Source organism: Crinia signifera, chromosome 9, assembly GCF_055691185.1.
Source record: "Crinia signifera chromosome 9, ASM5569118v1, whole genome shotgun sequence".
Classification (NCBI taxonomy): Eukaryota; Metazoa; Chordata; class Amphibia; order Anura; family Myobatrachidae; genus Crinia; species Crinia signifera.
Genome location: NC_139225.1, coordinates 128169804 through 128185597, shown reverse-complemented (window position 1 = coordinate 128185597; position 15794 = coordinate 128169804). Strand labels below are relative to the sequence as shown.

At 45.9% G+C, this 15794-nt stretch overlaps 1 protein-coding gene across 3 annotated transcripts in view; it reads right to left on the bottom strand.

Annotated features, from left to right (window-relative positions):
* Nucleotides 1-526: 526 nt before the first annotated feature.
* Nucleotides 527-15794, bottom strand: part of AKT2 (AKT serine/threonine kinase 2) — a 40750-nt gene continuing 25482 nt past the window's right edge. For all 3 annotated transcript variants that reach the window (XM_083159737.1, XM_083159738.1, XM_083159739.1), the window contains exons 6-14: nt 13752-13883; nt 12889-12954; nt 12730-12798; nt 9047-9169; nt 8615-8743; nt 7088-7302; nt 4845-4932; nt 3648-3750; nt 527-2189 (exon numbers count right to left, since the gene is read on the bottom strand). In XM_083159737.1, the coding sequence (XP_083015863.1) occupies nt 2110-2189; nt 3648-3750; nt 4845-4932; nt 7088-7302; nt 8615-8743; nt 9047-9169; nt 12730-12798; nt 12889-12954; nt 13752-13883 (1005 nt within the window). In that variant the 3' untranslated portion in view covers nt 527-2109. The remainder of the gene's footprint in view (nt 2190-3647; nt 3751-4844; nt 4933-7087; nt 7303-8614; nt 8744-9046; nt 9170-12729; nt 12799-12888; nt 12955-13751; nt 13884-15794) is intronic.

Below are 15794 nucleotides of genomic sequence, written 5' to 3'. Positions count from 1 at the left end.
CTGGTTTTGCAGTGTAAATGATTGCCGCTTTAAAAAAAACTGGAGATTTCTTACCAAAACTCCCACTTTCTGAATCTCTCATCCTATTAAATATCCCCCCAGATTTCGGTAAAGTTGGCAGATCTTTTTATGTATGTAACATAAAAGAATACCCATTAGCTCTTTAAGACCAGGTCTACCAGCAAAGGGGTCAATTTAATGAAGTCAGAGGGTTACAAGAGCGGAGGTGTTGCAATTAGGGTGCCCCTAGTGCCAAACATTTAATTCTTCTCCACAAATCCCAGAAAGTCCCCGCTTATTTTTTTAGCCTACAAATCTCATGGCTTAATTTTTTATTTTTTTTCAAACCATTTAAAAAGTGACAGAGGCAATTATTTTAGTGTCAAACTCCTGGTTTAAAGAAAAAGAAAAAGCACAGGCCAAGTGCTACCTTCTCTTTATAGCTTATGCCATGAGTAACTCGAAAAAAACAGAAAACACATTAAAATATTTTTTATATCCAGAAAAAAAAAAAAGGAGACCGTAATGAGAAAAACCATGTGTTTTTTATCTCAAATGTCTAAAACATAATAATAATAATAAAAAAAAAAATTGAGATAAGAGACATTCACCTCATACAACAAAGTTTAAAGGGCCCATCTGTCAAAATTAATTCATAAATGTTTCAAACTGACATTCTGGAGGACATTTTGAAATCATCTACTTCCTGGAAACGTAACTACAAGTGTGACTGAGGAAGATGAAGACATTCACAAGCTAAATTAAATAACAGCTATCCTCAGGAAGGAGAAATAGATTAATATTTAGAACTAGTGTGTGGGACCGCCCCCTTTAAATGAGGCTTTTGCGAATTACAACACAGTCCCACCCACCAGACTTTTCAGTAATCCTGTAAAATAAGAAATTCCATTATTGCTCCACAAACTGCGGCTTTCAGCTCTTATTGTCTGGAATGCTGCAGCCTTTGTTAAAAAAAAAAAAAAATCTAACAACGATTTAAGGGGAAAAATTCATGTGAAAAAGTAAACCAATAACCCCGCCCGACCCCCTAATTTCCAGGGAGTCCTGATGAATGGTACATTCCACAAAAGTCGGAAGGCGGGACATACTGTACATATTTGACAAAGCTCTCAACCAATGAGCTTGCTTGGATTTTGCCTGTTGGTGGATAATTATATTGTCAAGTCGCTCTTCTTGTGCTGGGTCATGCCAGTTATATATATATATAGATATAAAAAAAAAAAAACTAAAGTATTTACCTCTAGGGTTACACATACATTAAACACAAAATTATTGCTTTTGACCCGAAAAATTAATTTGTTGGACAAAAAAAAAAAAAAAAATAAATTTTTTTTTTTTTTATAAATTCAGCTATAGAAGCTAAGCCACTTACATGCCTGTGGAAAGCAGGTGCTCACGGTGTACACCCCATATTTAAGAAGTGTCATAGTTCATCTATGGGATGTAGAACAGACTTGCTGCTGCACAATGCAGCACAGTCATTAACTTCTGCAGAAAAAGGAGGAGGTGACTATGTGACGGGAACGATTATAATATATCTTGTGTTTCCTGCATGTACCGACTGAGTGGAAGAGCACCATTAGACCCAACTAACCGTCCAAACATTCTACAACCTATGATTCCTACCACGAAACACACGAATAGAGCCACCCGTGATACACACGTTTTTTTCCACCCCTCCCCCTTCCCATTGTAAAATCACGGTACCGTTATAAGGACTGGACGACGCTCAGGAGCGACTGGGCCTCTTGTCGGAGGCAGTAGCTGCAAAAACATTTTGGGATGTTTTCCCCTGTCTCTCCCCAACACTATGGCTTACAATCCTGTTACTGCCCCACCAGCACAAGGCAATAAAAAGATATGAAGGTATTTTCATTCCACGATGAAGGCCCATGTTATATAGCAAATAGTTTGTTTTGTAAATTCTGCAAAATGATGTAGTCTTTTTTTTTTTAATTCTGAAGATTCGGGGACGGTAGGCAAGTACATGGTTACTGTCCCATTTCAGAAGGGGACAGAATATTCTCCACTTTCAGTAAAAAGAGTCTTTCATATTCTCTCCCCCGAATGCCTCTTTGAATTAGAAGTCTACTCCCGAATGCTGGCCGAGTATGAGAACTGGGGAAAGTGAGTGCGCTGGTCAGGTTCTAAGGCATCTAGGTTATCATCTGTAATAGAGAGAGAGACAGAATCAGTCCACATTGGAGTTATACAACGTTGTCTTTATTCCACATAATCTCTATCAGCGGGACAGGCCCATAAAACTGGGAGCAACACAATATATTGCTAGACCCCACAGACCAATTTAAAGTTGTGACATTTGTACACCGGTGTGCAACTAGGGATGGCCATCGGTGCACCAGCCATCGATGGTAACAAACTATGTGATGGATATCCATCCATAGTTTTAGCTATTGATGGTCATACATTTTCATAGCTAAAACTAACTGGCTCATGGGCCAATTAGAATGTGGGGGCAGGGCTTCAGGGTTTGTTTGGATCCCAGCACCTTGGAAAAAAAAAACCAACCACATTGGTTCTGCTGTGCCATTGATGGAGGGAAACAGTCTGGTTTCCCCATTGATGGCAAAAGTATTTGACATAGGCCATAAACAATCGATGATTTTTGAATCATCGATGGTCATCCCTATGTGCAACAGAGTCTGAACCTGTACAGACCCCCGATGCATGTGGCTGCGGCTTTTCTCACAGCAAGTACAAATATCAGCTAATGGTGTCGTTCCCAGTTATGCAACACAGCCGATCCCAGATATATATATATTTATATATCTAAAGACATATCAGCGTATCGTGCTGTGTGTATGGGCGATCCACCGACCGCTCGCACACGAGTGGTAGGTGATTGACAGCTCGACTGAGCGAGCCCATCCAGTTTTGGCTCCAGGCATGACGGATCGGGCAGTTTGTATTGAGACCATGCTGCCCAATCCGACAAGAGATATATCCGCAGACCAACTTTAGTTGATTGATATTAATTACCAATCGGCATTAATTATTTTACAATTCACGAACAGCTGGGTTTTGCGTTGTAAGAAATGATGGCTTTAAATGTAGCGGCTAAATCCCTGAAACCTGACGGGTTATAACATTTATTGCCACGTGTTCGGAACAAACATATTGGCAGCGAAACACACGTTCAGAGAGGATGCGGTCAATATGCCAGCGGTCGGAATGCCGGCACTTTGTCCCTCTATGGGTGTCCACGACACCCACAGAGGGAGAATAAAATAGTGTGTGGTGTTGGGATTCCGGCGCCGGTATTTCGACCATCGGGATTCCAACCACCGGCATTTCATACCGACTCTGTTCAGAGTGCTCATTTCAAACATACTAATGCAAGAATTTATTTTATTTTTTTACACTTCATCATCCACATGGACTGTGATCGGGAACGGTAAATGGGGCCAGGCGCAGGTGTAGTGGAGCGAAGCACCTTGCCCGAAGCAATGGAACACAGTACACTAATTTGGAGTTCACATGATGAAATCTACAAACACCAAAAAAAAAACACCCTTGTGTCAACTTTTGCATATTGAGCTTTTGATGTCTACTTAGACGCGGTCAACCATTTATACCATTACCAAGAGACCAGAACATTCACTTACATCTGTCAGGTGGCGTTACTGTTATGGACTGAGCCGTAAATTCATCATCAAAGTATCTGGTGTCGATTTCAGAGGTGACTTGCGGCTTGAAGGGAGGGGTGAGCTAGGCATAAGAAAACCATTTGTTACTTTACCTCTGAAGGAAAGATAGGTACATACAGTATGTGGGCACCAGTAGTTGCCAGTGTGTCTTGTAGTTGCACACACAATTTATTCATGGTCAACAGGAAAGTCTTTGCTTGAATGTAGGGTGGTCAATCCCCGGATCGGTGGGATCCCGGGATTTGGCCCCTAATACCCCTTTCACACTCGCAGAGCCGGGTCATACCTGGGAATGTGGTCCCGGATGCTTCCCGGGACTCTACCCAGGAATGTACCCTTTCACACTGCACTCAGACCTGGGATCGACCCGGGACAGCCCCATTTACACTGATCCCGGGAAATCCCTGCAAATACATATGCATGTCATTAGAAATGGACTCCAGGGCTCTGAAAGATGACATCAGCATTTGTGAGCCCAAGAAAGCTCCAATCAGCAGTCTAATGCCGGGCGCAGCGTCTGAGCTCCCACTGCGCAGCATGACTTGGACATAGGTCACGCTACATAAGCCTGCTGCTGGAACCCTTCACCTCGCGGCCTGCGCTTACAGCTCCCCCCCGACCTGTGGCTCCAATCCCAGTGGCACATAACCCTGATTCCCGGGATTAAGCATCCCTACTTGAATGGTATAGCAAAAACACATTTATGATGTGAAAGCAGACAGTATTTACTCGGAACGAAAAAAAATAGTAGTGTTTTTGTTTTTATCTTGTTTTGCCACAAACTATGAATCCGCCCAGTATCCAAACAGCAGTGACTTCATATTACGCTTTCCCATCAAGCAAATAGAACAGGGCTAATCGCATCCGAACAGAGTGACAACTGAATTGTTGCTTTGGGTGCCATCTAGTGGTGGCCACAGAGAAAAACATCCGCATTTCCCCCTATCAAACATCCTGTAATGCTTATGGCCACTTACTGTGCATAATGCTAACAGCTTGGCCTTAAATAGGCTGCTAAGTCTAAGAATTATCCTATTGATCATAAATGCAGCTGGAAGATGACCACAGGTGGGTAAATGAATATAGAGACATGTCTGGCATAGAACAATGCCCCCTGGGGAGAAGAGCCATTAGACACCCTGCGCTATCACTCACCTTCCTCTGGGTCACATCTTGCCAGTTAATAGAAGAAAAGAACCGGTGATCCATTACTTCTTGGGCATCATTTGCACCTCCCCCTAACCTGGATAGGGAGAATCAGACTACAATGATCATACAGTGTATATAAAGTATGTATACTAAGTCTACGCTGCACTGACATTCTGCAGATAGCATGCATATGACAAACTCTCAGCACTCATTAGATCGATCTAACAATATTAGAAGACCGCTTCAGTCACTGGATTGTCCATCCACTATACCATAACCATGAATTACAATACAATCACATAGGTGACCACTAATGGTCGGCCGCGTCTACTTAGACGCATAATAATGCCCAACAGTAGATTGACACAAGCAAAATGTTGATGGTAACGTGGTAGACCATAACAAGGTCAACACGTGTTTCTCACTTTTTTGGATGTTTATGATGTCCTAGGTCAACCTTTTGCTGGTGTCGAACTGCTGTTCATGTCTAGATACTGCCGACCATTTATAGATGTCTAGACGCATTGAAACATTAGTGGTCGACCAAGTCATTGTCCATCCATCAACTAGATATGGCAATTCGCCATTACTGTCCGAACAACCAGCTATTTATGTACATCAGTAAAATATCTGCTTAGGTGCCTCAACATGTACATGGATACGCACAGTTGAGTCACATTATTTTGACCATTATTATAGCGGGTGCATGGCGGAGGATCCATAGAGCCAACGCTACGATCATGGGGGTCCCACAGATGCTTAATTGGGTTCAAGTCCAGGGAATTTGGGGGCTAGGAAAGGATTTGAAGTCTTAGTCGTGCTTGGCCAACCACTGTTGGACATTTTGAGCGACATGACGCACTGTCTTGCTGGAAGATCCCATCCGCCCCAGGGAAGACCATCGATATGTATGGGTGTACATGATCTGCAATGATGGATTTATAACCAAAATTGGTCGAGTGGGCCCAGAAAATGCCACAAAGAGATTCCCCAGAACATAACGCTGCCACCACCAGCTTGTGTTCTTCCAGCAATGGTTGCAGGGTGGTTATACTCTGAGGTTTCTTGTCTGACATGGCAACATCCATCCGTTGGATGAAGTAGAAAACAAGAAGGAGAAGGCAACCCTTTGCCAAACAGCAGAGGTCAAATTACGATATCGCTGAACAAATTAATACCGCTGATGCACCTTCGCTAGGGAAGTTGCAGTGACTATTCCTTTGATTTTGGAGCCCCATACGCAGCAGGCTTCGATGAACTGTTGGTTTAGACATTTAGTCTGGTATCCCCCAGGTTCATTCTGACGGTGAGCTGCTCCACTGTAGTATGTCCGTCTACCCTAACGCACCATCGTAGCAGATAGTCACTTCTGACATCAATGGCATGTCTGTTATTCTGCTATGAAGTCATTTGTCCACTCACGATATACCCTTCACCAAAGCAGAACGTGAACAGTTCACAACTGCGCTGTTTCAGAAATACGGCCACTCTTGGCTATAAGCCAATAGTCGCCCCTTTGATCGATGACCGCAACGAGTGGGGTGTGTGCAGACGGCCGCACATCTTATGTATCCAGGAGCCGGATGACTGATATCGGAATCACAGCTTAAGGGGGATATTCAATCGCCGTCGAGCATCTCCCGTGGGGGAGATGGTCGACGGGCCCTATTCAATGCTGTCTTCCCCGACAGCATTGAACAGGGTTTCCTGGCAGAACGAGCCCGACATCTCTAGCTGTCGGGCTCGTTCTGCCGAGAACAGCCGGGAAGTGACGAGCTGCCGGCTGCATCTCGTCACTTCCCGGCCGCAACTCGCGGCCACGCCCCCTTCTCGTCCCGCTGCAGGCGGGACATTGAATCCCGCCTGCATGTTCTCGGTCGAGCTGACCGAGAACGGGACTGGGTCACGGCAGGCGAGCAAGCTCGTCTGCCGTGACCCGAAGATTGAATACCCCCCTAAATGGGCTATTTTCCCACGACCCCCTATAGAGGCAGAAAACATGTGGTGAGCCCAGCAATCTCGCAGGGAGCTTAAATGCACTCGCTCCTCCTGTTGGGCTCCTGACAGTTGGGATTCTGATGTCGGAGAAACGACCATCGAAATCCCTACAGTCGGTAAGTTATACCATACCCATATACTGTACCCACCAAGCCAGCGCATGATCTACTTAATGGGCTAAGCGCTGCCAATGCCAAATGAAGGAGGTGGTCAAAATATTATGACTCGACACACTGTCCTTACAACGGTACCTTTGTTTAGGATCCTTTTTCAGGAGCCCGGCCAGAAGAGACTTCGCCTCTGGACCCAGTGTTCGGGGGTAGCGGATTTCTTCCATGAGGATGAGCTCAAACAATCTCTCGTGGTCCTGATTGTAGAAGGGTAACCTGCCGCACATCATTTCATACATTACCACTCCCAGCCCCCACCAGTCCACGGCCCGCCCGTAGTCATTGTCTTCTAACACCTAGAAATACATACAAATATTACATCCGTTACATATTCCCAGAGAGGAATTCTACACATATTCTTAAGGCTCCCATACACTGTGCAATTCACCTGCAATTTGGTCTCTTTTCCTGCAATTAAATCGGAGGAATAGAGCCCAAATTGCAGGGAAAGGACAGTGGGTTTGATGCGCTGTCCTGTGCGTATCACACCGGAGCCTGCGAGTCGCAAAGCAATTTCTTGGAATGCTATGCCGGGCAGGCTTGATTGGGATCACATGCGATAGATTGCATGCGATCTTGCCGCTTGGCTCAATGGGCACCTTTACGGAGTTCTATTCTATCTTGAAACCAATAAACTTAAATCACCTGCCCGTATGCAGAGCCTTGCGTTCAGAAGGAAACATCAGAACAATATAAGGAAACAACGGAGGTTTCATGCTCTGATAACAAAGTGCAATCTGATAAAGGAGGAGCCAATGCAGAGACCCTATTTTATGTGACAACCCAAATTCACAGCCACTGAGCATGTACCTTTCATCCTCAGTATGATTTTCATGGTTTTAACTTGTGTACACTTTACATTCTGATGTATGTCAGATACTTAATACTACTATAGGAAGCACTGTCCAGGCTCCTATCATACAACAGGATGACCACTTCTGTATGGCTGAGTGCAGGCGGCTAATAGGGCCTACACACCGGGTGATTTCAGACCATTTTCTAAGCAATCTGACTTCATTTGACTAGATCGCTTAGAAAATGCCACTGCAGGTGGAGCACCTCTCAGTCAGCGCTGGGAATCGCCATCTGGCGGAGAGACGCTCCATCTGATGGGGACGCGTGAGTGTCTCACATGCCCACATGGCGGTGGGGAGCGGAATCTCTGCCCGTCTCCGCTTCAGGTGACGGGCAGGGTTGGGGCAATGGGGGAGCTGCGGCGGTGCTGAGGCAAAATGGGGCACGTGAGCATCTCGTGCCCCCTTCTGTCTGCACGCGGGTCTCCATCAGATGGTCGTCGATAGAATTGCCAGGACCCGCAACAACCAGAGGCGCTCCACCTGTACATCTTTCCGTATGTAGGGGCCATAGCCTTATGTGCGGCCCCCTGCGTCACATCGTCCGGCGTTTAAGATCCAGCATGCTGGATAAATCTAGTAATATTGCCGGGCACCGGAGAACACTGGCCGTGACAGATCGCTTAGCACACATTGCTGTGCAATCCGGCATCGCTCAGCACAGTCGTCCCGCGTGTAGGCCTCATAAGCTTGAGCTGGCAAGACTTGGGAGCGGGAACTGTATACATCATGTAGTCTATACAAATAGAATTACCTCTGGTGCCAGGTACTCTGGGGTACCACAGAAAGTCCTCATAGTGGCCCCATCTGTTATCCCTTCCTTACACAGACCAAAATCTGTTATTTTAACATGACCATCCTTGTCCAGCATGAGATTTTCCAGCTAATGGGAAAAAAATGAGATCACCGGTTAGCACAACAACCAAGGCGGTACTGGGAACAAAGATCACTGCCTAGCAGTATTAGTTCAGTGGCAATTTGCTCCCTCTACAGGACATAACATGATATGGGAGAAAATAGTTATATTACATTTATTCTAAACTAAAAGAATAAAAACTTTCTTGGGTTGAGATTTAGTCAGATTCTGAACGCAGAATCAAACAGGCCGCAAGTGCAGCACGAACGAATCACAAGTCCGAATCGAGTAGATGTTTCCCTGGTAACCATAAAATCGCCAACTATGTACCTTTATATCCCTGTACACCACATTCCTAGAGTGGAGATATTCCAGGGCAGACACAATCTCTGCACCATAAAACCGTGCCCTGTCTTCTGTGAAAACTCGTTCCCGGGACAGGTGAAAAAAAAGCTGTGGAGACACACGCAGACACCTCAATCGCAAGAAGACATGTACAAATAGATTAAGATAGGACCTAGACTGGTTATTCACTACCTCTGTTCCTGAGGCACACTATACAGTGCAGGTTTTCGTAATATCCAGGTGGCAGCACACATGGTTAAATAAAAAAAAACTGAGGCACTAATTAAGTCACCTGTGCTCAAGCCTGGATAATATGAAAACCTGTACTGTTAGTGTGCCTTGAGGACCAATGTTGGGAATGCCGGATCTAGATGATGTTACTAACTCTAGTTGTAGTTTGAAAACGGTTTCAGATTTCTCCAAAATTCAGTTCAGGGAGTCAGGAGATGGAAACATGCGAGACACCACAGCACCCATTCTCACACACAGAGCATAGGGCAGGATGGAATAGATGCCGGCCATAATCGGATGGATTTTAAAAAAAAGGACAAACATTTACAAGGCATGGTTTTGCATTACATTCTGCCCCATATTACATATTGTACAAATATCACACACACACACACACCCACACACAGACCATACTCCTCCACATACTGTACCCAATACCTCCCCACACAGACCATACTCCTCCACATACTGTACCCAATACCTCCCCACACACAGACCATACTCCTCCACATACTGTACCCAATACCTCCCCAGACACAGACCATACTCCTCCACATACTGTACCCAATACCTCCCCACACACAGACCATACTCCTCCACATACTGTACCCAATACCTCCCCAGACACAGACCATACTCCTCCACATACTGTACCCAATACCTCCCCACACAGACCATACTCCTCCACATACTGTACCCAATACCTCACCACACAGACCATACTCCTCCACATACTGTACCCAATACCTCCCCACACACAGACCATACTCCTCCACATACTGTACCCAATACCTCACCACACACAGACCATACTCCTCCACATACTGTACCCAATACCTCCCCACACAGACCATACTCCTCCACATACTGTACCCAATACCTCACCACACAGACCATACTCCTCCACATACTGTACCCAATACCTCCCCACACACAGACCATACTCCTCCACATACTGTACCCAATACCTCCCCAGACACAGACCATACTCCTCCACATACTGTACCCAATACCTCCCCACACACAGACCAGACTCCTCCATATACTGTACCCAATACCTCACCACACAGACCATACTCCTCCACATACTGTACCCAATACCTCCCCACACACAGACCATACTCCTCCACATACTGCACCCAATACCTCCCCACACACAGAACTCCTCCACATACTGTACCCAATACCTCCCCACACACAGACCAGACTCCTCCATATACTGTACCCCAACACCACACACAGACCACATCATATATTGTACCCCACACAGACCATGCCATACACTGTACCCAACACACACAGGCCATATCATACACTGTACCCAATATCCACACAAACCATACTCCTCCACATACTGTACCCAATACCCCCTACACATACAGACCATGTCATATACTGTACCCCCCACCACACACAGACCATGCCATACAGTGTACCCCACAACACACAGACCACAGCATATACTATACCCCACACACACACACACAAACCATGCCACATACTGTACCCAACACATACACAGGCCATATCATATAATGTACCCAACACACACAGGCCATATCATATACTGTACCCCACAACATACACAGACCACCCCATATACTGTACCCAATACCTCCCCACACAGACCATACTCCTCCACATACTGTACCCAATACCTCACCACACAGACCATACTCCTCCACATACTGTACCCAATACCTCCCCACACACAGACCATACTCCTCCACATACTGTACCCAATACCTCACCACACACAGACCATACTCCTCCACATACTGTACCCAATACCTCCCCACACAGACCATACTCCTCCACATACTGTACCCAATACCTCACCACACAGACCATACTCCTCCACATACTGTACCCAATACCTCCCCACACACAGACCATACTCCTCCACATACTGCACCCAATACCTCCCCACACACAGAACTCCTCCACATACTGTACCCAATACCTCCCCACACACAGACCAGACTCCTCCATATACTGTACCCCAACACCACACACAGACCACATCATATATTGTACCCCACACAGACCATGCCATACACTGTACCCAACACACACAGGCCATATCATACACTGTACCCAATATCCACACAAACCATACTCCTCCACATACTGTACCCAATACCCCCTACACATACAGACCATGTCATATACTGTACCCCCCACCACACACAGACCATGCCATACAGTGTACCCCACAACACACAGACCACAGCATATACTATACCCCACACACACACACAAACCATGCCACATACTGTACCCAACACATACACAGGCCATATCATATAATGTACCCAACACACACAGGCCATATCATATACTGTACCCCACAACATACACAGACCACCCCATATACTGTACCCAACACCACACACAGGCCATATCATATACTGTCCCCAAACACACAGACCATAACATATACTGTACCCAATATCAAACACACCCAATACCCCTCCACATACTGTACCCAATACCCCCCCACCCACACACAGACTATACTCCTCCACATACTGTACCCCCCCCCCCACACACACACACACACAGACCACGACAAATACTGTACCCCACAACACACAGACCATACTCCTCCACATGCGCTACCCAATAACAGACACACAGGAGTAGATTTATGATGTGTCGATCAGCGGAATATGCGCTATCCCCGTGCGTTAAGGCAGGGGATAGCGCTTCCCCTGATCTATGACACCTGCTGGGCAGCGAGGCATAGCGCAGTTATATTATTTGGTACAGCGCGACTGCCTCCTGCCTGATTTATGAACGGTCAGCATCACTGACCATTCCACCGCTGCAGGCAGCGATGCCCTATGCCCACAGCAGGGACAGCGCTCTTCCTGCTGCTGGCTCTGAGCTGTGCTGGGGATCTCGCTTGAGTAGTGAGATCCCGCGCATGCGCAGTCCAGCCGGCCGGGGAGAAGCAGACAGCGCGTCAGTATTAACTGATGCGCTGTCTCCAGGAGGGGACATCGCCGGAGGGGGGAGTTAGCGATCCCCGGCTTCGGCCGGCAAGATGTTAATAATCTTGTCGGTGTCCCCTCCTGCTTCGCCTCGCTAATGAGATGAAGCAGGAACTGTTATAGCGGCGCGTTTAGCACCGCTATAATTATAATAAGTCTACCCCTCCGACCATATCATATACTTTACACATTTCACTACACACACACTGAACACTCTCCTTCTACATATTGTACACAATATCACATTGATCATGGCACCTCTACATACGGTTTCCAATCTCTCGTACACACGCATCATACATTCTTTACTAAATACTTCCAATGTGTCACACAGATCATACTAACCTAATATGCAAACCACCCCCCTCAACACACATACACAGCCAACCTCAGACCACTGTCAGTCAAGGTGGAAACAAACATGGCACATTATTATCGCACCTCTCCGCCATTAGCATACTCCATAACGAAGCAGAGTCTGTCACTGGTCTGAAAGGCGTATTTCAAAGCCTAGAGAAGACAAACATCAATATATATTATTGAGAGACTGACCTGTAAAGCCATTGAGTAAGATGTTAATGAAGCACTGATGGCACATACCGTAAGAAAGGGGTGCCTGGTGTTCTGCAGGACTCTGCTCTCTGTAACTGTGTGCGCCACTTCATCCTGAAACCACAAAACGTCATCAGGACCACACAAAACACTGGATAAGTAAGAAAGTGATGCTGGCCACATTCTTAGATCAGGTGGCCAATATCTGACCACCGGCCTAAAGCTGCAGCCAGATTTCTCGCGATGACCGGTAACTATCCATTTGGGCAAGGACTGAAATATTAACTGTATTGGATTATGTGTGTGTCATTTGTCAGCCATTCAACAAATCAACACAAGGTGGCAAGCCACCAGATTGTGTCGAATGTAGAGAGCCTGTATGTGTCCAGTGTAATGGGGCCTACACATGTAGCGTGTTGTGTGTCATTTGTAAGAGATCGGACTAGATTGCTTAGAAAATGACCCAACATCGCTCCGTGTGTGGAGACCATAGCGATACGTGACCCTGTGCATCGCTATTTCCGGGCGATTTAGATCATGTATGCAGTATAACTTTAGTCAGATCGCCAGTGTTCTCACCGGAGAACACTGGCCCTGAGAGACGGCTCAGCACACGTCGCTGTGTGCAAAGCCATCGAGCATCGCTCTGCAACATCGCCACGCATGTGTAGGCCCCTTAAGGCAATGTTCCTGAAATACAGCAATATTACTTTAACTTCAATAAATGCACTGCTATATAAATGGCAGATGTGCTGGTATCAAGACACAACTTAATTCCAACAATACCATCTACGTAGTAACAATAGCCATGACAGTTTGGGGTGCGGATGTCAACATAGAAAAAAAAAAAAAAAGGGCCTGTGAAAGCATAGGTGGGCTCGCAGACTGAGGCTCACATTGCCTGCACTTACCTTGGCGATGATGACTTCTTTACGCAAGATCTTCATGGCATAGTAACGACCGGTTGCCTTTTCTCGGACCAGGATTACCTTCCCGAAGGTCCCTTTTCCAAGCAACTTCAGATAGTCAAAATCATTCATAGTCTGAAGACAGTTTGCAATTAAAAAAAAAAACACAAAAAACTGAATATGATAAACAGATCATTTCATCGTCAGCTAAACTTGTACAGGTCCTCAAGACTGTAGCAAAATTCATCAATATAACTGTCACAAGTCACTCTATGATACAAAGGGGGACATTCAATCGTCGGGGAGATGCCCGCCAGGCCCTATTCAATGCTGTCTTCCCCCGACAGCATTGAGCAGGGTATCTCGGCAGAATGAGCCCGACATCACAAGCTGTCAGGCTTGTTCTGCCGAGAACGTCCGTGAAGTGACGAGTTGCCCGCTGCAGCTCGCCTCTTCCCGGCCGCAACTCGTGGCCACGCCCCCTTCCTGCTCCCCTGCAGGCGGGACATTGAATCCCGCCTGCATGTTCGAGCTGACCGAGAATGGGACTGGGTCACGGCGGTCAAGCAAGCTCGACTGCCGTGACCCACACATTGAATACCCCCCAAAGACTGTTCTTTAAATCCATTGGACATAGTAATCACAACATGCAAACATCCAGGAGTCAGGTATTATTAACATTACGAGTTTGTTCGCAGTTTTATTTGCAGCAGCTCTAGCTCACAGATCTGGTGAACGCTTCCCTCATACTTGCACGTGTGGGATTTTCCCCCTAGTTTCTCAAAACGAGACGTGCGAAAGCCATTCTACATTCCTCAATCGGTCACTCCTGTAAGTACATTAGGTTGTAGTTGGGGGAATGTCTTAGCTCAGCCTGCTGAGACTTTGTTGCCTTCATTTTTCTACTCCCTGGCACTGGCTATGCCAGTCAGTACCACTTCTCTGCCAAGTGCAGTAGCGCCTCTCTCATGCTTAATGACTGGAGCATTTTATATTTTCTAGAAATGCTTCCACCTGGTTTTCGCCGAATAGAACTTTGTAGCTGTTGCCAAAAGAAAAAGTTTGTTTTCTCAGTCCACAGCAAAGATAATTCCATACGTCATACACAGACTTCTGTGATAAGATTGTAGGAAAAGTTCCGTTCTGATGACAGCGGTGCAGACCATTTTTGTGCCAGCAACACTGCACGGTGAACCAATAAGCTAGCATCAGCTAAAAATTCTGTATTACCACACATTGTATGTACAGCTCTATCTGGTACTGTTCTGGGTGGCCCAGCTATTGCGTTCACTTAATCTGGGTACACCGCACGATACTGGGTAGCTGGCATCGGCAAGTGCGTACACACTTGCTGATGCCGAGCGTGCAAAGTGATTGATGGCGGGGAGCCATGTTGCAGTCCACAGGATGGCTCTCACTAGTGATATCCTCTGTCGTCTTGCACGTACGGACCACGGAGGATATCGCCAGCGACCCATGGTATCCGTATTGTTAATGATACGGACGAAATGCACATAAATATTGATAACAATGGCTGTTATCGTGCATATCATTTAATAGATCACCTGATGTGTACGCACATTTATTATTAATTTATTAACAGTTTCTTCTATAGCGCAGCATATTCCGTTGCGCTTTATAAAATTAAGGGGGTATTTAAGAATGCCTGTATTTTTAGGCTAGCTGAAAAATACAGACATAACTATAGAAAAGTGGTTGTTTTCCGACACCTTTTCGACTGACTTTGATTAAAGTTGAATCTGCATCCGTGAAAATAGTCCAAACACAAAAACATGTGGATCGGCAAGTAATTGACCGATCTACATGTTTCCCGACCACCGAAATATCAGCACTTCTAGTGAATAGGTCAAATATAAATTTCACTGAAAATTTTCGAAAAGTGCTGATTTTCAGACTGTCAGAAAATTTGGCACAGACTGAATACCCCCCTTAAGGTGTGTACACACGGGCATGTTGTTTACAGGCTGGTAACTAGTACAGTAACCACCATAATCTCTTGCACATCAAGCCCTCGGATTTGATAAA